Below are 26,404 nucleotides of genomic sequence, written 5' to 3'. Positions count from 1 at the left end.
TAGCCTAAAAGGAGAGATAAACATATTTTCAACATTCAAGAATTTACCTTTCTTGAAAACATTACTAAAGAACAAACTGCAGACAACCAAGAAATAAATAGGAAAACTATAGTAAAGGGTGTATATTTACCTATAAACTAAAATAAAAATAAATGCAGAAATGATGGTTCACAGCAGAATGCAAATGCTTTGAATGATTTAATTAACAAAACTGGAGTTGGATATAGATCATAAACATAGACTATTTTTCTACCTTTGTTCAGCCCTGCTTCATAAAATACTTAAGTCTAAAAGAATTATATTTTCAGATAGAAATGCAAACTAAGAGTTATAATATGGCCAACCAAAATCAGGGGAAGGAATTTAAGAGAGAACTAAAGAAAGAGAAATGCATGGAAATCCAATAATTGTATCCTTGCTCACAAGAGGAAATCAATAGATATTACCCCAAAATAGAAGATTCGCTATTATATTCATAAAGTAGCTAGAACAAATATTCAAAATTATCAAAGAAACACAGAAGCAGAAAATCAAGGAAAACAGGGCAGCCCCGGTGGCACAGCGGTTTAGCGCCGTCTGCAGCCCAGGGTGTGATTCTGGGGACCCGGGACCGAGTCCCATGTTGGGCTCCCTGCATGGAGCCTGCTTCTCCCTCTGCCTGTGTCTCTGCCTCTCTCTCTCTCTCTGAATAAATAAATAAATCTGTAAAAAAAAAAAAAAAAAAAAAGCAAGGAAAACATCTTTAAAAAGAAGCAATATTAACTAAAAACTAAGCATACACTGTCAGAATTAAGACATATCAGATTGATCAATGCAAAAGGCCAGTATCACCTGCGAGAAGGAAAGGACTCGTTAGCTACTGCTGGCTGAACAACACACATCTGTACCTGCTGTATGTGCAGTTGTTCATGCATAATCCACTGACATGCTTTTCCTTTATTTTAAACTTAGCCAATTGATAGTTGCAAATAATAGCATTTCATCTCCATTTATTTGGTGGTTGATGAAATTGCATGTTTTTCTCAAGACTATTGGCCTTTCGCATTATTTGGGGCATTGTTATTCCATGCTTCCCATTGCTCTCATGGTTTACAAAAAAAAAATCTTAAAACAGCCTTCGAGGCCCTTCGAGGCCCTGTGGGATCTAGTGCCCTAGGTGTTCATGTGGTTATCTCTAAACTCTGCATCTAGGTCTCACTTACTCCTTCCTTCTCATCTCCCTAATATTAGGGTACTCTGTGCCCTAGTGTTTGCATTGTTCCTCATTTCTGTCTGTACTTACTCCCTGGGTCACTTCAATTTTGCAATTCAAAAATAATGACTATATGCTGACATCCTTCCAACTTAATATCCTCAGCCCTGGCCTCCCCATTACCTCTGCTCCTAAAGCCAGCTTCAAATCTTTACTTATTCACCCCATGCCGTGGGGATCAAGAAATTATAGGGCCCAACACACCTGGCTCTATGTCCCCTTCTGACTGCTGACTTCTGCCACCCTCTCCTAGATCACTACACACCAAATGAGTTCTTTTCAGGTCATCCTAAATGAAACAGCAATACCAACAGACACCTAACATTCACATTCTTCATGAATTTTCAGCCAGAGCATTATCATCATCTGATATATTTTGTAGATAGACAGATGACAGTACAAGATAGATAGAAAGATAGAGAGCAACATTTACATACCATTGTTTTGGCACTTTACAGACGTAATTAACAAATAGAATCTGCCCAGCAACCCATGAAGTGAGTACCGTAATTATTCCCTTTTTATAGATGAGTCAAATAAATGTAGTATAGCTCAAGGTCACCCACCTGAAGTGTGGCCAACTGAGGTCAGAATAAATATGGGCTATTGGATTCCAAACTACAGGGTCTCAACCACTACTCTTTACAGTCTTTCATATCTCTGTCTATATGGAAATGTATCTTACATATACATTTTCCCTGTAAATATAAACACCACTTGGGCAGGAACTTTATTATGTTCACTGTCTTAACCTCATCTCTTAGAACAGGGCCTGAAATGTAGCAGGCAATCAATAAAACTTTATTGACTAATGGGAACTCCTATCTCTTTCAAACAAAATAAAAATTGATGCTTATTAAAGAAAAAACTTCTAATGGCTGTCAGTCTAATAATAATAAAAGATATTTCGTAATAGAAAAAAAATCTGGATGTCTGCCGGCAGAATTACAGAAAACTTTATGCAATAAAAGGAAAAATGAATTTTAAGAAATCTGAACATTTTAAATTCTAAGTCATGTTTCCCAGAAACGATTCTGCCATGTTCATCATTATATGCAGTATTAGCATTAAGTAAAGGGCAATCGGATTGGTAAATTCATAAATCATCTTTGTGCTTCTACCATGAAAAAATTAAATACAGTTAAAGAAATAATAAAGCCTTAGCCTGGGACCATGGCAATGGGAATGGAATGAAAGGAAACATTTGAGAAATGACTAAGGGTGATAATTGCAGGGGCTTGGATTCACTAAATCTGGTAGAGGGTAGTGCCACCAGTGTGTCAGGTTCAAGGAGGACATGCTGATTTTATTTTAGCTGTGGAACATCCAAGTAGAGATATCAAGATGACTATTAGACATAAAGAACTGTAGTATAGGGCAGAGGTCACAACTCCCTGACTTGAGAGTCATTAGAACATGGCGAGGGGGGTGTCTGGGTGGCTCAGTCAGTTAAGGGTCTGCCTTTGGCTCAGGTTATGATCTTGGGTCCTGGATCGAGCCCCATTGGGCTCCCTGCTCAGTGGGAAGTCTGTCTCTTCTTCTCCATCTGCCTCTCTACTCTCCTCCTCTCAAATAAATAAAAAAGAACATGGAGATGGTACTTAAGACCATAGGATCTCCCAGACAGTGAGTGCTAGGGACAGAGAGAAGCAGGCCAAGGGCCGAAGCTAGAGAAAACCCAAGAATTGTACCTAAAACTGTTTATTTTGCATGTACATGTTCAATAATTACTCATGAATAAGGAAATAATAGTGCCAATGACCTCCCAAGATTTTTTTAATGATAAATTTATTTTTTATTGGTGTTCAATTTGCCAACATACAGAATAACACCCAGTGCTCATCCCGTCAAGTGCCCCCCTCAGTGCCCGTCACCCATTTACCCCCACCCCTCAGCCCTCCTCCCCTTTCCATCACCCCTAGTTCATTTCCCAGAGTTAGGAGTCTTTATGTTCTGTCTCCCTTTCTGATATTTCCTACCCATTTCTTCTCCCTTCCCTTCCATTCCCTTTCACTATTATTTATATTCCCCAAATGAATGAGACCATATAATGTTTGTCCTTCTCCGATTGACTCATTTCACTCAGCATAATACCCTCGAGTTCCATCCACGTTGAAGAAAATGGTGGGTATTTGTCATTTCTAATGGCTGAGTAATATTCCATTGTATACATAAACCACAACTTCTTTATCCATTCATCTTTTGATGGACACTGAGGCTCCTTCCACAGTTTTGACCTCCCAAGATTTAGGGGAAAAAAAATTCTGAGATTCTGGCTTTTACTTAAACTAAGAAACATGGATTTTTCTCAAGCCGCAAAGACTTTTCTTTCCCTTCCTTCTTCAAGCTGGTTTTTAAGTGGCTAGCTCAAGACTTCAAAAGTCTACGCAACTAATTTTTAAAAAGAAGTAACTCCTCCATCTACAATCTATCAATACAATAAGTAGTCACTGAGCACCCTGGATTTGCAAAGGCTTCTTGTCAGGGCCAAGAATGAGAAGTAAAATGTGTGTATAAAATATTATCCCTATCCTAAGAGGGTATAAAGTGCAAGTTAGAAAGAAAACAAATCCACTAAGATTTAAGTAATGATTCCTAATAGTCCATGCACTAGAGGAGAGGCAGACAAAAACAGATGCCATTGCAGCTGCCCTTGCCCTTCCTTCAGAGGAAGTGAGGCACACCCAACACAGGGGAAGTGAGGCTGATCTGGACTGAAACACTGGGAGTGGAGCAGAGAAAGTCATTCTGGAGCTTAGGTCTGAGCAAACTCTAGGAGATTCCAAATATCAAGGGTCCTCTAGGAAACAGTGTGCAAAGGAACTGACAACAGAAGAGTGGAAGGCAGAGTGGGGGAAATGAAGGCTGCTGCCAAAGGTCAAGTTCGATTTCTCTCTCTCTCTCTCTCTCTCTCTCTCTCTCTCTCACACACACACACACACACACACACACACTCTAAGTCACTTGATGGAATATCACCCTTTGTTTTTCCTCATTTTTACTCTTCTTAGCATCTCCTTCCAGTGAAACTCAACACCTAATACAAGGCTTCCCTTGCCTATCTATAAATAAGTCACACCTAGTTTTCTCTGTGACTCAGAGTTCTTGGGAGCATAGGATTTTGGACTTGGGATATATCAGGGAGTAGTCAGCACTGAAAAGGGAGGCCAAAATTTAGTGAGTTCTAGATTTTTTTTTAGAAAGAAAATCCTAGACCTGCCTCATTTCTTGGGGATTCTCATTCCCATGTTAGACAGGCCACTTTGGACAGAAATGGAAAGGAACTTAAATTATAAGTTTAATCTAATTATATCTTAATTATATAAGATAAATTACTTAAAGTCAGATCCCACTGGAGATGTGGTTCTAAGTAACCTCCAAACACTAGCCCAATGCTGGTCATTTTAATACCCCTTTGGTATAATAAGACAGCAACCCAACTGAGGGTTCAGGGGGCCACTGAAGATCCCTGTACATGACAGTGACCCATAACACCTTCACCTTTCACCAGACGTCTCATCCCCCCACAGAGAACAGATCGTCAAAGCAAAGGAGAGCCCACACCCCAGCTCTTCACAACTGTGGGAAGGCCGCCTTCATTTTCCCAACTTCACCTAAGCCTCCCCTCTCAACCACTGACTGCATTTTCCGGACTCACCTGAATGAAGATATATTCATCCTGAACAACCAGGGAACTGATGTCAATGGAGCGGGCAAAAGGCCCACTCCGAGTGGTCTCGGCGCATTCTTGGATCCTGCAGGTGAGGTAGTGAGCATCTGAAATGGGAGAGCAACACTTAAACACATGGGGAAATGTTCACAAAGCTCTCATCAGCACCCAAGGCTCTGCCTCATAGGAAACCAATGATGCAGTTTAAAACAATGAGATTTCATTCGTGTTCACAAAACTTGTAATATATTTTTTTTAAAGGCAATATCTAGATGAGGCAAGGGAGTGAGGAAAGAGTTAATCTTACATCCTGTGTCAAAGGGGGTAAACTGGTGTAGCTTTCTGGAAGAACAAATCGGAAATATCTACCAGAATTTTAAATGCGCATATCTTACATCAGCTATTCTAATGCAAGCAATGTCTTCTAGAGAAATACTCAAATATTCTCCCAAAGAGTCAAGGGCAAAGATGCTCATTGTGGCATTGTTCATAGTAGTGAAAAATCAGAAAAAGGCTAAATGTCCCTGAATATTTCAATAAACCAAGGTGCCCATATTACAGAGTGCTAGTTGCAATTAAAAGAACTAAGTAGATACAGACACATTACATGATTTCTCTAAGATTTCTGTTCCTTTTCAAATAACCTTTGACAAAGTATTTGCCAGTATAATAGTAGCATTTTTTTTCATGTCCCAAAAAGCCTTGTCTTTATAAATGTATAGGTTTGTGCCACTGTACACAGAAAAAAAAAGTTTTTAAAAATATTTATTTATTTATTTATTTATTTATTTATTTATGTATGTATGTATGTATGTATGTATGTATGTATTTTGGAGAAAGAGAGCATGAACAGGGGGAGGGGCAGAAAGAGAGAGAATCTCAAACAGATTCCATGCTGAGTAGGGAGCCCGATGCAGGGCTTGATCTCACAGCCCCGAGATCATAACCTTAACTGAAATCAAGAGTTGGATGCTTAACCAACTGAGCCACCCAGGCACCCTTGTGCATAAAGGAACCCATACAAATTAGCTATGATTACTTGCAGGGGAAAAGAATGGACTGGAGGAGAAAGTGTTAAAGTGGGATCTTTGCTTTTTATATAATATACATCTTTATTATTTTTGCCATAAGAATGTATTCACCTATTACTTGTATAAAATCTATAAAACTTGTATCATTACTTGTCAAATCTTCTGAAGATCTCAGTAGGTGAACAGCCCCTCAAGCTACCCAGGAACATGATGGCAGGAGCTGTAGCTGAATGGGAAAATCTTTGACTATAAAATGCACTTTGATTCTGACCTGAGGGTCATCCAAGAAAGACAATCCACTCAGTTATTTGCTCCTTAAGCAAAAAGTACAGGTAAGTCTCTGTAAAGAAATCTGTGTGCACATTGGCTTTCAAAATGGTTTTAACTGAACAGTATTTAAAAAGTGTAAGCTGCCAAAATGAAAAGTTAGGAATTATTTTGATATTAAAAGCAGAGGAGTCTTTGTTATCACCCAAAACCACATACATTATGACATGTATCTAATGGGACTGTTCCCTGGAATGTGCACCCAGGTGTGCATAGATGTCATGGGCTCCAGCAGAGGAGCTCACAGGCAGTGGAGATAAAGGCAAAAGTCTTAACTAAGCAAAAATTTATAACAATTGAGTTTAAAACACAAGTACTTAAAATTATTCCCGTTTTTCCTTAATTAATTAATTTACCAATGGTTTCAATGAGTCTCGTGCACACAAAACATACTGGGAATTGCTCAGGTACTAGGGAAACAGCAGTGAGTGAGACAGATCTTCGATTCAAGAGGACCTGCTTGGGATCCCTGGGTGGCGCAGCGGTTTGGCGCCTGCCTTTGGCCCAGGGCGCGATCCTGGAGACCCGGGATCGCATCCCACGTCGGGCTCCCGGTGCAAGGGGCCTGCTTCTCCCTCTGCCTGTGTCTCTGCCTCTCTCTCTCTCTCTGTGACTATCATAAATAAATAAAAAAAAAAATTAAAAAAAAAAGAGGACCTGCTGCCTAGGAGGTGACTCACATTATCTGTGGCTAGCTATTTCACACATTTATTTATAAACATTATGCTCATTTAATAAAGAAACATAGTTGGGTAAGAAATGAATTCATTATGTGCTATATTCCTGCTTCCTGAACATCCATAGCTGAACAAAGTCTATTTTTGTTGGCATTCTTACTTGGAGCTTGTCAAACACCAACATCCTTCTCTCCGTCAGCATTCGTATCATCTGCCCACAAGCACAAGCCTCTTCACTCTTTTTACTTTTTTAAGATTTTATTTGTTTATTCATGAGAGACACACAGAGAGAAGCAGAGACACAGGCAGAGGGAGAAGCAGGGTCCCCATGGGGAACCTGATGCGGGACTTGATCCCAGGACCCTGGGATCACGACCTGAGCCGAAGGCAGATGCTCAACCACTGAGCCACTCATGTGGCCCCTTCCGGTTTTCTTGCCTCCAGGTGCCAAATAACCCAGCCAGTTCCTAGCCCTGACAATGCTGCTCCTGAAGTGCTTCCAGAGTCTCTCCCCTTCTCTCCACAAGCCCTGCCACCAGCCTGGGACGAGTGCTGCCCATCTGTGTGGCTTGTTGCATCTACCTCACCACTGGCCTGAATGTGTGGGATGGACCCAAAACTGGACAGGCCCAAGGCAAGGAGCCAGAGTCATCTTTAAAACTGCAATCTGAGCTTCTCTCTCCTGGCTTCCAAACAGTTCTGAGTGCCCTGGGACAAAGCCCAGACATCCTCCTGTAGAACAGAAGGCTTTTTACAAGAAGCTTAATAAAATCAAATGCCTAAGGAGCAAGACAAATAATGTGTAGGGGTAAAATGAACTGAGTGAGTATGGCAAATGGCAGCTGGCACATGGCCTCGGGGTCGGGGATCACTGTGGAGTGGTGGGGACTACAGCAAAATGGTTGACACAGGGCTCTTCAAGGAGAAACTGCTCACTGTCCAGCTTGATGTGTAGGAATAAGAGATTTGGTGTTTTGTAATCAATCTAACTGTCCCTACTTTTTTAGGTGTGAAATTGTCTGATTTTTTAAAAAATTGATGGCTAGGGGCCCATGGGTGGCTCAGTCGGTTAAGCATCCAACTCTTGATTTCAGCTCAGGTTCTGATCTCAGAGTCATGGGATGGAGCCCTACATCTGCAGTCATGCCCAGCAGGGAGTCTACTTGTCCCTCTCCCTCTGCTCCTCCCTCGCCTGTGTGTGTGTGTGCTCGCCCTCTCTCTCAAATAAATACAATCTTTTTTAAAATGATGGCTATTTTAAATTTAAAACAGGGTGCAGGCCAAACACTGTAAAGCCAAACAAGTCTACAACCAAACAAGCCCCAGGAGCCACTCATTTCCCATCTCTATTCTGTAACTTGGTTCCCACCTACCTCTCCAGAGAAGACATAAACCCTCTTCCCACTCTTTCCTGACCCATAAGCAAGACCAGCTTGTTCACCATTCTGTAAGTAGGGCCCGCCTGTGCCTTCCTCCCTTTGTCTCTGTTTGCAGAGAAAGCCAAGAGTGGGCTGGCTTTCCACTGCTGGCTGAGAGGGCAAGGGAAGGCAAGGAGCCCAGGCTGTGCCGTGCAGCATGTGGCCTGCCCACTAGGAATACTCTTGGATCCACAAAGCCTTAGTAATTTTCTCCTAGAATAAGGCACTAAAACCCAGGGAAAAGCTGTAGTAAATACATATAAAGAAACCACAAGTGTTGACAAGACAACCTGCTTCCTTATTGCCAGCCAGTGTCTCAGAAAACTCCTTATACAGCTAATCAAAGGTACACACAGGAGGACATCTGTTTGTCCCCCCACACAGGCTCATTTTCCCCTGTCTATTTACTATTCACTCTCACATTTGGACACTTTGGAAAAAAAAGAATCAAGTGTATTTAAGGCCACCCCAAACAAAATCAAAACCTACCTAAACTTTGGCCCACAGCAGGTAAGCTATTCTGCCAAACTCATCCTACTTTTTGGCTCTCCCCCTGCTTGCAACTGCCCAGCATGGAATGAAAGGTCCAATTTAACAGGAAAGCAGCTCTAAAATGAATTTTTCAAATCCACTTAAAATTCAGGGGCCTTGTAGTCTTTAGCTGGACTCAGACATTAGAAGTCTCAATTCTTTTAAATTGTTTAAAACATAATGACATGATAGTAAGTACTATGACACCCACTGCCTGGTGACAACCCAGAATGGGGGAGATGGGGGGAGTAAATTACCAGGCAGACCTGGCCACCAGATGGAAGTGACTGAGGGTGACAAAGGACTCTAGGTGTCAAAGGTGAGCAGAGGACACCAAGGAACTCACATTTCTGAAAGCTCTCAAATTTGGGCTTTGGACATTATCCTGAAATGAGGCCAAATACAGTCATGGAGATTCGAAGATGAAACTGAAAGACATTTGTCATTTTTAACTTGAATCCCAAACGAGGCTTCTAACACCTGTGGTCCTTTTATTTTCCTTTAATAATACCAGATGTCTGATAAAATGGCAGAGGTCTGGCTCTTGAGTATAGCATAGTGTTTAAGAGCAAGGCCTCTGAAGCTAGAATGGACTGAATTCAAGTCCTGAACCCACTACTTGCTGATCACCCTTAACTAAGTAGCACAGCTCTTCATCTGTGAAATGTTCATGAGTTAGCATTTTCCTCCAAGGACTGTGATCAGGATTAAATAAGATTATGTATGAAAAATGCTTTAACACATTGTTAGATACATTTTAAAAGATTAGTATATGTTACCTCTTTGTTGTTATGAAAAGAGAAGGAAATTTAACACTCAGTATCTCTCATACCTTCAAATAATAAAACTAATGTTTGATTTGACTATGGAGAATTAAAGCACCATACTACAGGTCCTACTAGTAAAGTCATATTCCAAATTTATATCACTGTTTAATTTATTGAAGTGCTTTGGGTGTGCAGACAAAAAAACAGAAAACAAAATATGTTTGAGCTGGAATAACCAAGGAGGACCTAATGGAGGTGGCAACTTCTGTATTTAACCAAGAAGGAGTAGTCCATGAGAAGGGAATTCCTAGAAAGGGAGTGAAAACTACAATGATCTTTTATATAGGCAAAGCTCATGTAAGGCACGGTATAATCACATGTTAATGGATTAAGTTTGATTAATCCATATTCTCAAACTTTTATTTTCTATCTTTTCCTTTGAAACGTTCTCAAATGAAAAACTAGAAAGACCAGATTGAATGAAGAACTCATTTGTATATCTCTGTAAGAAAATTAGAGAGTGATTTCCCCTGTGGTTGAGAGTCAATCATTACCCTGATGATGAATGTATTTCTAAATGTCAAACGTCTTCCTAATGCATTTCGAAGAGCTGGTGTAGTCACTGCTCCACTTAGAAAAGCCAAAAGTCAAAGGCTTTGTGCCCCACAGTGTGAATAGAAGGATCTACTCAGTAACTTTCAAAATATCTAGCCCTGTTTGAATTAGCTCTAGCACTAGCAGACCCCTTAGCGAAGGGCATCTCCCTAGGGCACCCAGCCTTGATGCCTTCCCACATAGCAGATGTTGGGCCAAAGGTCTCACACAGAGAGAAGGGGTGGTCTTTAACTGATTCATTCATTTTTGTATTGGGTCAAGGTGTACAATGATACTGTGGGTATCAGGCACTCCCTGAAGTTCAGCAAGTAGAGAACATTCTCAGAAGAATCCAAGACCAGTGAGGGACATGGGATATTCACAAGTGAACGTTGCCTTGGGTTCTGCACTGGACAAAGGAAGATCTGAGAACTGGGGAATATGCACAGAGAGAATGAAGGAGATAATGTGGCATCCTTAGCCTTCTTTTCTTCCTAAGGAACTATATTTTTGCCAGGAGTTCTGTAGGGCCTAGGGAGGCAGCCTCTAACTGCACCCATCCAGCAAGGCAAGCTTCTCTTTCATCTACATCCAGTATTTCTTTCTCTGTCAAACTTTTCCAAGTGTTACCTCCTTAGAAACAGGAATAAAGTCTTAGTCATTTTTGTTTGTCTCCCAAGCTAACTTTACAAAGCCCCAATAAATGCTAGTTAATTGAGTTACATTAAAAACATACATTTTTTTGTTATGTTGAATGATACTCTGACTTGTAAAGGTTTGCCTTTGAGAGTACTAAATATTCAAACTATCCTAGCCATCTGGCCTCTTGCCACCTCAGAGAAAGAAACTTTCCATAATTCACTCAACTCCTATCCCTTTAGGTAATACATATGTTGTCAAAATTTGAAAAAGTACATTAAAATTGTGAACAAAAAGCAAATCATCTTCTTAGGTCTTCTCTTAGAGAAATACTCAGGAGTTATTTATTTTGAATAATAATATTAACTCTGTGATACAAATAAGTAAAAACCAGCAGATTCCAGGAAACTTTAAAAAGTTATTTGGCTTCCATAAGCCTCCTTTTCCTTGATTTAGGAGTGGGGCTAACCTGTGTGCAGGACATCACACTGCTGCAAATGCCTATACAGCTCTCGAGACCTAGTAGGTACCAAAACCAAATCAAATAATTTAAAAAGTTAGCTTCCATTCCTGCCTAATTATGCTTATGGATGTAGAGTTTTTGTGAAACTTCTAATTGCCCAAAGGAGAATTCTAGTGTCTCCTGCTTTCTTAAGGCACAGGGGGATTCTGGTAGTTATAGATATTTACAAGTCACAGTGATCTTGAGTATCTTAGGATTCTTGATACTGCATTCAGGACTCCTTTCACTCCAATTGCCAAATAAACTGACCCTGACTGAATATGATGACTAGGTGATGATGATAGTGATAATGACAATGATGAATAGATGATAATAGTGATGATGACAGTGATGATGACAATGATGATAATGATGACTAGATGATGATGAGGATGATGATGAGAGTGATGAGGACAATGATGATAATGACAATGATAATGGTGATAACTGACAATGATGATGATAATAGCAGTGATGACAATAATGACAATGATGATCACAGATATGACAATGATGACAATAATGACATGACAATGATGACAGTGACAATGATGCTAGAATGATGACAGTGAGACAATAATGATGATGACAATGACAATGATTACAATGATGATGAGTATGATGATGATGATGAAAACAATAAGAAGTAACATTTTTTGAATGTGCACTCTGGCTTCCAGTATTGCAGGAGCTACATGTATTAACTGATTTAATTCTGGCAACAATCCAATAAGAAGTTAAAATTATTATCATCCACATTTCATAGATGAGGAAACTGAGGCACAACAAGTGATTTGCCTGAGTTTCACAGCTTCCAGGAAATGACAGAGCTGGGATTGATATGCAGGCATATTGACACCAGAACCAACTAACCCAACCATTATGTATTTGAACCATGGAAGAAAAGTCAGTCTGAGAATTAGATCGGAATCCATGTTCTTGTTCAGTCATTGTCCCTGGTTATCTATGTGACAGTGGGAAAATTGTTACACATTTTAGTGCTTTTTTTGAAACTGATTCAATTTTTCTATTTCAACTTAAAAAAAAAGAAAATCCTGAAACCTCTTATTAAAGATAATTCTATATTCTCAATACAGAAAGTGTATTTTAGTGTATCTGCTCTAGTTGAATGGATGTCAAGAGTTCTGCAATCCTGCTGACTTAACCCCACACTCCATCCCCATCTTGGCCTCTGAATTCTTAGAACACTGCTAGAGCTTGGAGTTAGACAGTTTAAGATTACTGAACTAGTCAATAATCCAAGGCTCTTTAAGAGTCAATATTCTGTGTGTCTAGAACCCAAAGTTTAGGCAGTAGTATTAATAGTTTTGCCTTGTGTGCCAAGCCCATTTGATTACTTATGACTCCCTGGAGTCTATTAAGAAATGCTGGACTTTATCTTGGCTCAGTGAGAAAGTGCAGTGATTGATTAATGACAGGTAAAGGTGGCACCAGGACAAGAAATTGTGGCATATGTGCTACAGGTTTTGATTCTAGAAATATCAAGAGTGCCTAGATGTCAAAAACTTTCTGCCTATATCCAGGTTCACTTATTACAACGTCACTATGATATGTCCAGATAGTTTATGCTTGAAAATTTCTAATGAAGAGAAACTTATTATTTCATACAGTAGCCCTTGCCATTCTGGGATACTCTTTTTTTTAAAGATTTTATTTACTTACTTGCTTACTTATTTATTTATAGAGCACAAGAAAAGGGAGGAACAGAGGGACAAAGAGAATCTCTAGCAGACTCCACACTGAGTGCTGAGTCCAATGTAGGGCTTGATCTCACAACCCTGAGAGCAAATGAAGAATCAGACAATTAACTAACTGAGCTACTCAAGTGCCCCTTGAGGTACTCTTAATTGTTCACTGAACTGAGATCTAACTCACTGTGAATCTTACTCTACAATAACACCTGTTAGCCCATTGATGAAAAAACTAATAACTAATAAAAATGTTTCTTATATTTGTTAGTTTTTTTCAAGTATATAAAGCACTGAAAGATAAACAATCACAGAAAGGTTAAGAAAATTCTCCAAGGGGGACACCTGGGTGGCTCAGCAGTTGAGTGTCTGCCTTTGGCTCAGGGTGTGATCCCAGGATTGGGAGATCAAATCTCACATGGGGCTTCCTGTAGGGAGCCTGCTTCTCTCTCTGCTTATGTTTCTGCCTCTCTCTCTCTGTGTCTCTCATGAATAAATAAACAAAATCTTAAAAAAAGAGAAAGTTCTCCAAGGTCTAATAGCTTCTAGGTGACTGAGTTAATTCTTCAACTCAACCCTTATGGCACCAAGATGATGCTCTTTCTATTGACACCCAATTCTTTTGGATGGAGGATGCTAACAAAGGTGTTACTGTGGAGTAAAATTTGCAGTGAGTCAGGTCTCAGTTCAGTGAACAATTAAGAGTACCCAGGGAGAGCCTGGGTGGCTCAGCGGTTGAGTGTGTCAGGTCTTTGGCTTAGGGCATGATCCTGGAGTCCTGGGGTCGAGTCCCACATTGGGCTCCCTGCATGGAGCCTGCTTCTCCCTTTGCCTATGTCTCTGCCTCTCTCTTTCTGTGTTTCTCATGAATAAATAAATAAAATCTTTTTAAAAAAGAGTACCCCAAGGAGCACCTAGGTAGCTCAGTTGGTTAAGAGTATGTCAGAGAGGGGGTAATGGTAGGGAGAATTCACAGGGGACATTCTAAGAAAAATGATTTCCAGAAGACAATGGGAGAAAAAGTCATTTGAATCCAGAACTGCGTGGCAGAAATTGGTTTCACACATTGTTAACCAAACTAGCTGGCTTTGCCTTGATGAAGCCCTGCCAGGCCAACAGCTAATTCAGTGGCTTCAGCTTAATCTGGAAGTCTGACTTCCAAAAAGAAGGAATAAGACTGGGCTAGAGTGAAGACTCCTACATCAAAACAAGAACAGAGACTAGTTTTACTGGGTTATATCTGGTGTGTGGGATCCAGATTGAGAGAAAGGATGGCTGATGTCACATACGGTACAGAAAAGCCACCCTCTGTGCTGCTCACCTGCAGTCCCTCTAGTTTAGAGTAGTGCTGTCCAACGGACATACAATGTGAGCTGCAAATAACCTTTACTAAAAAGTCAATAGAAAAGTGAAATTAATTGTAACATAGTTTAATAACCCCAAATATCCAAAATATAATGATTTCACATAGAATCAATATAAAAATTATTAATAAGCTATTTTCCATCCTTTAATTCATAGCATGTCTTTGAAACCTGGTATGTGTTTTGCACACATGCCACACCTCAATCTGGACAGCACATTTCAAGTACTCAGGAACCCCTTGTGATAAGGTGGCTGCCACACTGGCCAGCACAAGTCCCCATCCCTCTTTCTACCATCCTCCTGGGGAAATCCAACTCATCTTGCACAAGATGTGATGAGCACTGAGTGTTATACACAACTGATGAATTATTGAACACTACGTCTGAAACTTGTGATGCACTATATGTTGGCTAATTGAATTTAAATAAAAATTTTTATTAAAAAATGAAAATCCAACTCATCTCCCAAGATGAAACTTAACCACAGCCTCTTTTGTGTGGCCCTCAGTCTCCTTGGCTGTTGGGATATCCTACCTTTGGGTTCCTGTAGCACTTTCTTCATGAGATCAGAAATCAGTGGCTTTCAGCACATTATATCACAGTAACAATCTGTGTATCTATCTGCGCTCCCCTCTCCTGTGTGCTTCTCAGTCCTAGCTGTGTCCTATTTAACTGTATATCCCTCACAACTTCGCATAGTGCAGTTCTGATCAGAGTGGGGTCCACAGACCAGCCATCACCTGGGAGCTTATCAGTATATGGAATGTGTGTTTTAACAAACTCTCCAGATGGTTCATATGCATGCTACATTTGGGGAAGCTCAGATCTGGTGAAGTGGTTTTCAGCCCTGCTTGCATTTTAGAACCACTAGGACAATTTTATAAAGGACCAATGTCCAGGACCACCCTCCCCGTGTTGTGTGTGTGTGTGTGTGTATTCTCCCAGTGATTATAACTAATGCTAGGTTTTGAGAACCACTGTCTTCTATATGTGGGAAGTGCTCCATTTCAGTGGATTGAATGTAAGAGAGTGAATAAATAGGAAACACACATTTCTACATTGTTATTTGTATGAATGCCCACATCCCTGTCTTGCTCTGGGGACTACACAGAGTAACATTTAATTGTTGTTTCATAACCATATCTTGTTTCTATTCTCAGAACATCCTTATGGGTTTCAAACCATTTTTTTCTACTACTTATGAACCTCTCCCTCTCATCTCAACATATAACATGGTTTTAGACACATGGAAGTTATCTTGACTTGGAAAACACTTATAATGAGCTATGATTTATTGTGATTTTTGTCTTGAGAGGCAAAGGGAAAGAAAGGTGGCAAACAAAGACGTGCTTGCCCTCCTTATATGTTCTCACTGTTCCAGCCCTGTGATAGCCCAGTTTCTGCATTTTTCACAGCAGGGTAATTCCAGACTCCAACACTAAGGCTCTTTCTTCACACTTATGAGGATATAACTATGTTGTGCTGTAATCCCAGCACTATCTGAGGTCAGGGATCCCTAAAGCAGTGTTTGTGAGTGGGCTACCTGGATGAGAATCATGTTGGGAGCGTGCTTAGCAATACATAGACTCCTTAGAGCAGACCATCTAACCCAAAACCTCTGGGGTGGATCCCAGGAATCAGGGAACAGGTTGCCAGAGGATCATGAATGCTAGAAGTTGAGAGAAATGGCCATAGGAACTATGCTGCTGTGGAAAGAAACAGAGAATGGAATTTTACTGCTCAAAGCACCTTTGAGGGTAATTTGCAAAACAGTAATTGGCAGATCCAGAAACTGGGGTAAATGGCCTGAAATAGGCTGATGAAGGAACAGGCTCTCCAACATGGGAAAAAAAAAAAAAAAAGGTAGAATAACAAAGGAAAGTCAGAGGAGGGAAAAGTAACAATTATCTAAGCTCTACTAGTTCTTGTAAGATTCTCAGAGAATTATTTTCCTTTTAAACATATGAATCACAAAACAAAAGGGCTAGAAAATCTAAGTTTCAACTGGCTTCAAATATATCAAATATAAAGAAGTAATCTCTCCTGTGAGTTCCTAACATGTCTTGTGTATAACTACGACAAGGCTATTCAGGAACTGCGGGTCATTCATCTGCTTATTCCCTTTTAGAATACAGACTTTGGGGGCAGAGACCATGTTTTATTCCCTCTTTATATCTCTAGAAATCCATGTCATGATTAGCATCCAGTAGATGCTCAGAAAATATCCTCTAAAAGAATTAGTAAGAAAAATGAGTAAATTATTAATTCTGTTTCATTTTACAATGAGGGGACAGCAACCTCAGGAATTTTAGTTGATTCCTGGAAACACAGCCTCTCAGTGAAAAAAAAAAACTGGAATTAAGATCTAGGTTTCTATTCTCCCAGTTTGTTTGCCTATAAATATCTGAAAGACCATTTCTTGGGTGCCTGGGTGGCTCAGTCAGTTAAGTGTCTGCCTTTGGCTCAGGTCATGATCCTGGGGTCCTAGGATTGAGCCTGTATCAGGCTCCCTGTTCAGTAGGGAATCTGCTTCTCCTTCTCCCTCCTCCCTCCTTCTCCACTCATGCTCTCTCACTTTCTCTCTCTCTCAAATAAATAAATAAAACCTTAAGAAAATAAAATAAGAAAGACCATTTCTCCCTGCTCCTCAAAAGGGTAAACATAAGTTGCAAATATGGCCCCCAAAGAGACAGAGCTGGAGGGATGGTAGTGATTCTGGTGCCTACCCCCACTCCAGGACTGTCTAACCCTCTGCCAGGGCTTGGAGAGTGTGCTCCTTCCAGCACTCTGCTGAGGCCCATCTCCCTGCCTTGGCAGTTAGAAAGTACAAGATACCTCAGCGAGCACAGAGTGACCAGGCAAGAAAAGATCAGGACACAGAGCTGCAAGTGACTAATAAGCGTCTCTGACCAATGCACTATTCCTTAGGGAATACAGGGTGCAGGATGTCACTGGTCTCATCACAGATGCCACCCTCTGTTCCTCTTCCCTGTCCCAATTAAGGAGGTCAAACACAAACCAGCCCCCTTCTCTATCTCGTGAGTCAGGAGCCAAGTGGGGCAGGATGAGGGACTTAGGGAAACATAGCAAAGCTGCCTTGTGCTCCAGAGATGGAGACATAGCAGTATCAGGAGAAATGCTCAGTGTTGTGGTCTAAATAAGCTGGAATGGGTGCTAGCTTTTCCTCTAGCAGCTGCTTATAGCTTAAACATGAAACATAAACAGAAGAGGCAGAGAGAAAGGAACTTGAAACAACCAAGTGATATTGTCTAGTACAATCCGTACCTAAGGTCACAGCTGGGGAAATCACAATTGTAACTTTCCATTATAAAGGTAAAAATGGCCTTTGATGCGTGGTGTCCAATGTGGATCACGGCTCAGGGAGCTACCTAACCATTCCTTCACAGGACCTCCCCAGCATACCTTTACTAGCCTTTTGTCCCTCTATCTTTGACAGCCATGGACCATAATCAAACCACTCTTCATGGGTGAACACTAGGCACATGTGAGGTTCTCCTCTCTATCAGAATGTTCTGATAAATTCTTTCTAATCTTTGAAGTGCCAGATTTAACAGTTTTGTCTTTCTGAGAAGTTTCCCCCAACTTTCTGAGACTATTAGCCATACTCCCATTTGTAACTCAACATATTTTCAAGTCTATGAATGTTCCTGTCAGATTGTGCTAGAATTACTCAAATCCTTATCTGTTTCCCCAGCTAGTCTACAACTTCCCTGAGGTAATGATAATACCACATTCACCTCTATGTCCCCTCAGTGACCAGAATATGCAGATTTTAAATAAATGCTGGTTGAATAAAAGAAGAAATAAGTGGATCAAGAAGTTAAGTAATTAATCATGAAAGATAAGAACTAGAAGCCAAGAACTGTGTATTCTAGTTTTCCCTCACTATAAGTTATATTAATATAAGTTTAAAAATATTTATTTATTTAAGTAATCTCTATATCCAATGTGGGGTTTGAACTCGTGACCCTAAGATCAAGAGTTGCATGCTCTTCCAACTAAGCCAGCTAGGCACCATTAAAAAAAAAAATATATATATATATATAATACTAATATAATATTAGTATTATTAGTATTAGTATTATTTTTCAATATGAACTTCTTTCAATTAATACACAGCAATTTTTTGGCTTATAGTTCTAAAGTGTTAATAGATATATGGATTTATGCGACCACCACCATAGTCAGGTAGTCAAATATTTACATTACTCTGAAAAATTCCATCATGCTGCTTTCCTGTGAAATATTTTCCCCACCCTGGAAACCACTGATCTATTTCTCTATTGTTATAGTTTTGTCTTTTCCATGTGATCATATAAATGGAATCATATAGTATGTAACCTTTTGAGACTAACATATTTCACTAATTATAATGCCTCTGAAATTCATCTATGTTGTCTTACAGATGTAGCATAGCTTGTTTATCTATCCATCCATTCAAGGATATTTAGGTTATTTCCAGTTTTGGATGATTATTAATAAATCTGCTACAGACATTTGTGTACAGGTTTTTGTGTGAATATAACATTTCTCTAGGGTAAATATGAAGGAGAGAGATAGCTGAATCATAAGGCCTATGTAACTTTATGAGAAATTGCCAAAATGTTTTTCCGGAATTATTGTACTATTTTGTATCCCCACCAGGAATATATGAGAGTCCCAATAGCTTTGCATCCTTGCCAATACTTGGTATTACCAGTATTATATATTTTAGCAATTCTGATAGGTATGCATTGGTATCTTATTATGGTTTTAATTTGCATTTTCCTAATATCTAATGATGTGAGCATCATTATATGTGCTTATTTATTTGTCATTCTTACGTCTACTTTGGAAAGTGGCCTATTTAAATTTTTGCCTATTTTTTTTTAATTGGGATGTTTCTTATTGCTGTTTTGAAAGTCCCTTATATGCTATGGCCATAAGTCCTTTGTTAAATATACAATTTGTGAAAGATGAATGGATAAAGAAGATGTGGTTTATGTATACAATGGAATATTACTCAGCCATTAGAAATGACAAATACCCACCATTTGCTTCAACGTGGATGGAACTGGAGGGTATTATGCTGAGTGAAATGAGTCAATCGGAGAAGGACAAACATTATATGTTCTTATTCATTTGGGGAATACAAATAATAGTGAAAGGGAATAGAAGGGAAGGGAGAACAAATGGGTAGGAAATATCAGAAAGGGAGACAGAACATAAGGACTCCTAACTCTGGGAAATGAACTAGGGGTGGTGGAAGGGGAGGAGGGCGGGGGGTGGGGGTGAATGGGTGACAGGCACTGAGGGGGGCACTTGACGGGATGAGCACTGGGTGTTATTCTGTATGTTGGCAAATTGAACACTAATAAAAAATAAATTTATTATTAAATATATATATATATACAATTTGCAAATATGCTCTCCTTGTGTCTTCATTGTGCCTTCAGCAGAGCAAATGCCTTTAATTTTGGTGAAGTCTATTTATCAATTCTTTATTTTGTCAATTTTTCTCTTGGCGCCAACTTATGGTCATGGAGATTTTCTTCTACATTTCTCTATATGTCTTATAATTTTATATTTTACATGTAGGAATATGATCCATTTTTGAATTAAATTTGTATAGTTGCAAATCATAGATTGAATTTCACTTTTCCCCCATATGGCTGCCCAATTTTTTCCAACACCTTTTGTTAAAAATAGCATCTTTTCTCCACTGAATTTGTGCCTACTTATTAGTTCTAGGAGCTTTTTATTTTTGTATATTTCTTGGGATATTCTACATTGACAATTGTGTCAATGAGGATAATAATAGTTTTATTTTTTCCTTTGCAATCTGCATGAAGTATATTTGCATTTCATTTTTCTTCCTTTATTGCATAGGCTAGGACTTTGGGCATGATGTTGAATATGTTGGTAAGAGTCAATAAACTTCTTTTGTTTCTTTAGAACTCTTATAGGGAAAGCATTCAGTATCTCATCATTAAATATGATGTTAACTGTAGGTCTTTTGTAGACATCTTTTGTTGGATGTTCCCTTCTACTTCTAGAGTATTAAGAGTTTTGTGCTATAGTCTTTATTCTGTTACTAGCTAGCTGCACGAATTTGGGCAAATTTTAGTTCAGACTACCACATCAGAAAAAAGGAAATAAAATACATGCTGTGTCTTTTTGTGATGATTAGAGGATGAAGATGGGTGTGTATGTGTGATTTATAAGTAAGAAAGTTCTCACTACATAGCACAAAAGTATCATGCATTGCATTAGGATCTGTAAAATACAACATTTCCAGGTTAATGCAGCCATGTTATATGCATCTTCTAAATAAACATGGGTTAGACCCAACTCACTAAGTTTAAAGAAGATTAGCTATTGAAAAATTTATTTTAAAAAAATTGAGGAAAGGGAACATAATCAATATATATATATATATATATATATATATATATATATATATGTATACACACACATACACTATACTTTAACCTCAGTGTGGCACATGACATTTATCCCTATTATAGTTCTGTCTTTCTTTGATTCTTGATAATGGGCCAGAAACTATGCTATGTGTTTTACATTTTTAATCTCATAAAATTTTGCAGCAGTCCTGCACCACAGGCCTTATCCAAATTTGGATCAGAATTTTTAAGCTTTCAGAAAATAGGTTTAAGCTTAATGTAAGAAATTACCTTAATAAAACAAAACATAGGAGTTGCCCAGCAGTAGAAAAGGATGTGTCTAATTAAGCCTGAAGTCAGGGGACCTGAGGAGACACTGTCAGAAATTTTCAGGAAGGGATTCCTACACTAAGTAGGAAGTCAGGCAGTCCTACAAGGTTTTACCAACTCTAAAATACTACAAACAGCATAGATCACATCTAAGGCATAAAAAGGTTTACATGGGAAATAATGCCAAGGCAAGAATTGTACCAAAAACTGGTCTGTGGTCATCTTAGAGCTTCTATCTTCTCTCCTGCTGCTGCTCTGCTTGCTCCTTCACATCCCTATATCTCACTCTTCCCCCAGTTTCTTTCTCAGCAGTAAGAGTCAGATAATATAATTTTGAACCCAAGCTTCACTACCCATGATCAGTGAATTTGAATATGTGGTATTATTTTCCTAAATCTTTTTTCTAAGATTTATGTATTTATTTTAAAGAGAGAGAAAGAACATGAGTGAGTGGGAGGGGCAGAGGGAGAGGGAGAGAGAGAATCTCAAGCACACTCCCACTGAGTGAAGAGACTTGATCTCATGACCCTGAGATCACAACCTGAGCCAAGACCAAGAGTGAGACATGCAACCAACTGAGCCACCCAGGTGCCCCTATTTTTCTAAATCTTAAATAGCTCTTCTTGTTAAAAAACTTTTTTTTTTTTTTAAGAGTGTGGACCATCCCACCTCCTTGCCTGCTTTAGAGACGTCTACATTTAAGGATCAAATAACAGAAATTATAACACAGAAAAAGAAAGAGAGACAAAAATTGAGTATTCAGCAGCCAGGCATATAACAACAGTTGCTGGCTATCTTCTAACCCTTTCACAAAATAAAAAAAAGCAAATGAAATATTCCCCAAAATGCATGTTTCTGGCATGTACCTGTGTTTGGTATCAAAAACAGTAGGTTTCTCTTGGACAAAGCACATGCAGTTTTAGTTAATGTATCTGGAAAGATACTCCAACACTCACAGCCAGGTTAAAACTGAACCTCTTTACATTTGTATGTTGTAGAATTTCTATAACATCCCTCTCTACTTGGTCAGCCTATAACTCTATGAGGTGGACAGGGCAAGGATGAATAAGTATTCTCAGACAATGCAGGGATTTAGCACAGAGATCAGAGGACATTTCCCCAGACCCTATGGTTGGTGGGTAGCAGAATCCAAGACCCCAACTCATAATCAGGCACCTGTTCTTCTGCATTCCCCCATCACTACTGTTTCCATAGATTATTTGGCTCTATTGTTGATTGATGCTGATTACATTTTTATCTATTTCACATTGATCACATATTTTCACATATTTCATATATTTTAAGTTGATTTTAAGCTGATTTTTTTGAGTAGAGAACAGCCTTATAGTAATATGATCAACTCTGGGAAAAAAATGCTTAAAATGGTGCAAAATGATACATCATCAGTCAAATTCCATGCAAGATGTATGCAGGTGCACAATGTACAAAGGGATCACGTGTTCAAGATCCTGGGATTCTACTGCTTGTTTGTAGAACAATATAGGTTTGCTCACCACTATATCTGCAGGGCCTAAAACAATGCCTGGCACACAGGGTCCACCCCTACATATTTATCGAATGAATGAATAAACAGGTTTGAAAAAAATTGCTTTTTTGGTAAGCTTGACTATAAGAAGGGTTCATTTTTAAAGCTGGCAGCCCCTGCAACTCACCCTGTGAATGCAAAATACCGTGATGAGCTATAGCCATCCCTATTCGAATTACACTGAAGATGCCAGGAAATTACTAACAGGAGCCTCAAAATTCATCACATTAACTCACATCCCCAGAAAATTCATTACTGAGGGTTTATTTCCATGAAACATCTCCCTTGGGACCAGAGGCCTCTCCCCCTACTCTGGGAAATAGGATGGATATGGCAGTAATGGAGCTCAGGGCTTTTCATCTTCTCAAGCCATTAAAATGCAAATTGGGGGCGGAGAGAGACCTGCAGGCAGATCTCCTCTGGCCTAGGCTGGCGTGTCAGCACTCACATCCGTCTGCAGTCCGCACCTCCATGTGCACCAGGTCTGCCTCCTTATCCAGTCCAGCCACCGACCTGGGGAAGGAAGGAGACACAGAAGCTCAGTGACCACATGGACAGCAGGTGACAAAGTGGGAAAGCATTCAGGGATGATTGTTACTCAGAAAGCCACTTTCTCAAGAGAGGACCCACGGAGTCTGGCCACTGAGCCTGGCAATTCAGCAGTCACCTGTAATGCTCACAACTCATGAGTCCTGGTATGGTGTCAGGGAGTCAGGGACTCTCACAAAAAACCATAAAGGAGTCTAGAGTCCACAGTGATATAGGTCTAAACCTCTGTCCTCACCTTTTTCCACCACATGGCACTTAAGTTCCCTCTTCCTCACCATCTTCCTTCTTCTCCCACCACTGACCCTCCCATCTTGCCACACCTGATTCCTTCTGGCACTTTGTCCCACTCCGCCCTCCTGCTGGGACTGCTCTATTCCTTACCCTGTTCTGTCCTCTGGGGAGAGAGGTTTAGCCTCCACTCTGGCTGTTTGCGTCAGGGCACTGTTGTCCTCCTGAGTTTGAGGCTGTCTGCCCTTCCTCCCACATGCCCGGAAAACAAAGAATGTCTGGTGACAAACATTTGAAATCTCGTCTGACAAGAACAAAATTCTCCCAGTGATCAGGGTGGGAAACCTTAAGGGTCTATGGCCAAGAGCCAAAAGAAGGATGGCTGAGAATCCTGACAAACTAATTGTTGTGGGCCTCCGACCTCACACACCTAAAGCCCAGGCAGCCATCTCTTATGTGAGATATCCAGGTCAGAAGATGACCCAAAAAGTCAGCTAAAAGAGGCAACACAGACATTAAAACATTCATACTGAAGAGATCACATAATCCACTCTCTTGGCAAGCTCTTACAGTCTATTTACTCTTGTTTTAAATATCCTTCTAAGAGGGGCTTTCTGGTTTTCCAGTCTTCAAGAGGTAAGAAGTGGCAAGTTAGAAAGAAAAAGTAGAATTTAAAACAGTGAGAATCAACAGCTGATACCCAGACAGCAAGAAAATAGAAAAATCTATGAAAAACAGACCTAAGAACTCAAAACCCAATCTTCCACACCATAAATCTCTATACTTCTCCCTGGCCCCGAGGCCATTACTACATTAGAGCAGAGTTCAGTATCTGACACCTCTGCTGAGGGAAGGAAGGCGTAGAAAACAGGCAGCAGGGGGCACATGGCATCAATGCCCTCTCTTTATGAAACTGGGTTGCAAATGATAGATGTTAGGAAAAACAAAGTGATTTTTAAAAATTTTTTATTTATTTATGATAGTCACAGAGAGAGAGAGAGAGAGAGAGAGAGAGAGAGGCAGAGACACAGGCAGAGGGAAAAGCAGGCTCCATGTACCGGGAGCCCGATGTGGGACTTGATCCCGGGTCTCCAGGATCGCGCCCTGGGCCAAAGGCAGGCGCTAAACCGCTGCGCCACCCAGGGATCCCCAAAGTGATTTTTATTTGTCCAAATAAAATGATATTTTGAATGGCTAAAACCTGTTACTTAAAAAGCTCATTTATGATCATTGAAATACTACATTTTAGTTTTTGCTCCCCTGAGTTGATCTTCAGGGCAAACCCCTAAGGCTTGAGAGCAGAATGAGAGCAGGTATCACTAGTTAGGTTTGACTGCATGGAAAACCAAGACACAGGAATGTTGCTGTTTGTCTAAGGTCACACAGGGACAAGACAAGAACTAGGGAGATTTACCGACTCCTCAGCCAAGAACAATTCCTCTCATCACTTCTCGGCCTTTTGGCTAAGATCAAGTGAAGAACAATTCCTCTCCATTTGGCTCATCTCCCTTTTGTTTGCCATGTCCTTCATATCACTGGTCTCCCTGTCCCCCTTTCTTCTCCAGCTAACTCTAACCCTTTCTTCAAAGCTCACCCTGCTAACGCTTCCAACAGCCCTTTCACCCTTCATCTTGCTGAAGAGTCCTGTATCTGATTCCATAGCATCTTTACCTTAGTGGTTTTCAAACTTGGCTACTCAGGAGAGCCACTGGAGGAGCTCTGATATATCTAGATGCTTGAGCCCCTCCCCAGACCCATGAAGTCAAAACCTTTGGGGATAAGATGAAAGCATCAGTATTTTTTTAAAGCTCCCAAGTGATCTCCATGTATAGCCAAATGTTTGAACCACTGCTTTGCATGGCTCAATCACATCACTCACGCCATTTAACTTGTCTTCTGTACTTGGATATAAACTTTAACAAAGTAGGATCCTGTCTATTTATCTTGGAATCCCTGGCACTTATGTGCCTTGTGTGTGTGTGTGTGTGTGTGTGTGTGTATCGGGGGCTACCAATGTGTTTATTAATATATTATTGAATTAATAAACACCCAGGCTCCTATGATAATGCCAAAATTTCAATGTGAAACTCACTTGAGGTCAGACCCACAGAGGGCTGAGGGCACCAGAATGGACTTTATGGACTTCTGCTGTGTTTCAGTCTCCTTTTTCTTTGTAAGTAAGTTGGTATTGTCAGGATAAGAGGATTCTCAGGTATTACTCTTCTATCCTCCTCCAAGATCAATGGCAGGGTAGAATGTGCAGAATTGCAACCATAAACAACTAAGCCTAACTCTGATTATCAAGTGCTATGCTCTAGAACATATAGAGCTGAAAGAAATGCAAACACCACCAAAACAAACAAACAAACAAACAAACAAACAAAAAAACCAAACCAGAAACTATTCCCTCATCCAGGATTCCTCATTCCCTTCTATCTATATAAAATCTTATATAGATTTTAAGGTTGAAATTATGAATCAAGTCCTCCTGGAAGCCTTCCCTGGTCATTCTAGCTCATGCTGATTTCCCTCCTTTGGACTTCTACAGAATTCAGAATCCAGATCATATATCTGCTAGCATTTTTATTTTTATTGTTTGTTTCCCTAGAGTGGACAATGGTTCACTACCTTAATTGGCTATCTTAATACCCCTCTAACCCTTCCATCTTTTAAAGACCTCTTCTACCCAACAAGTCATGTGCTTTGTCCAGGGAGGTCAATCACAGTAGCCAATCCATCTGAACCCCTAGGATGGTATATGATCCGGCATGATCATGACATATCTTTGCTATGGTGATTGAGACATCCCAGGACAATACAGAGGACTTCCTTGGGATTTATCTAACTGGAGCTGGTAGGAAAGAAC

General features: G+C 40.0%; 1 protein-coding gene across 2 annotated transcripts in view; it reads right to left on the bottom strand.

Annotated features, from left to right (window-relative positions):
* SORCS3 (sortilin related VPS10 domain containing receptor 3) overlaps window positions 1-26,404 on the bottom strand; it is a 581,611-nt gene that overhangs the window by 132,955 nt on the left and 422,252 nt on the right. For both annotated transcript variants that reach the window (XM_038578740.1, XM_038578741.1), the window contains exons 6-7: window positions 23,210-23,274; window positions 4,911-5,029 (exon numbers count right to left, since the gene is read on the bottom strand). In XM_038578740.1, the coding sequence (XP_038434668.1) occupies window positions 4,911-5,029; window positions 23,210-23,274 (184 nt within the window). The remainder of the gene's footprint in view (window positions 1-4,910; window positions 5,030-23,209; window positions 23,275-26,404) is intronic.

This window comes from Canis lupus, chromosome 28 (genome assembly GCF_011100685.1).
Source record: "Canis lupus familiaris isolate Mischka breed German Shepherd chromosome 28, alternate assembly UU_Cfam_GSD_1.0, whole genome shotgun sequence".
Lineage (NCBI taxonomy): Eukaryota > Metazoa > Chordata > Mammalia > Carnivora > Canidae > Canis > Canis lupus.
Note: the sequence above shows the minus strand (reverse complement) of the source record. Positions and strands in the feature narration are given on the sequence as shown.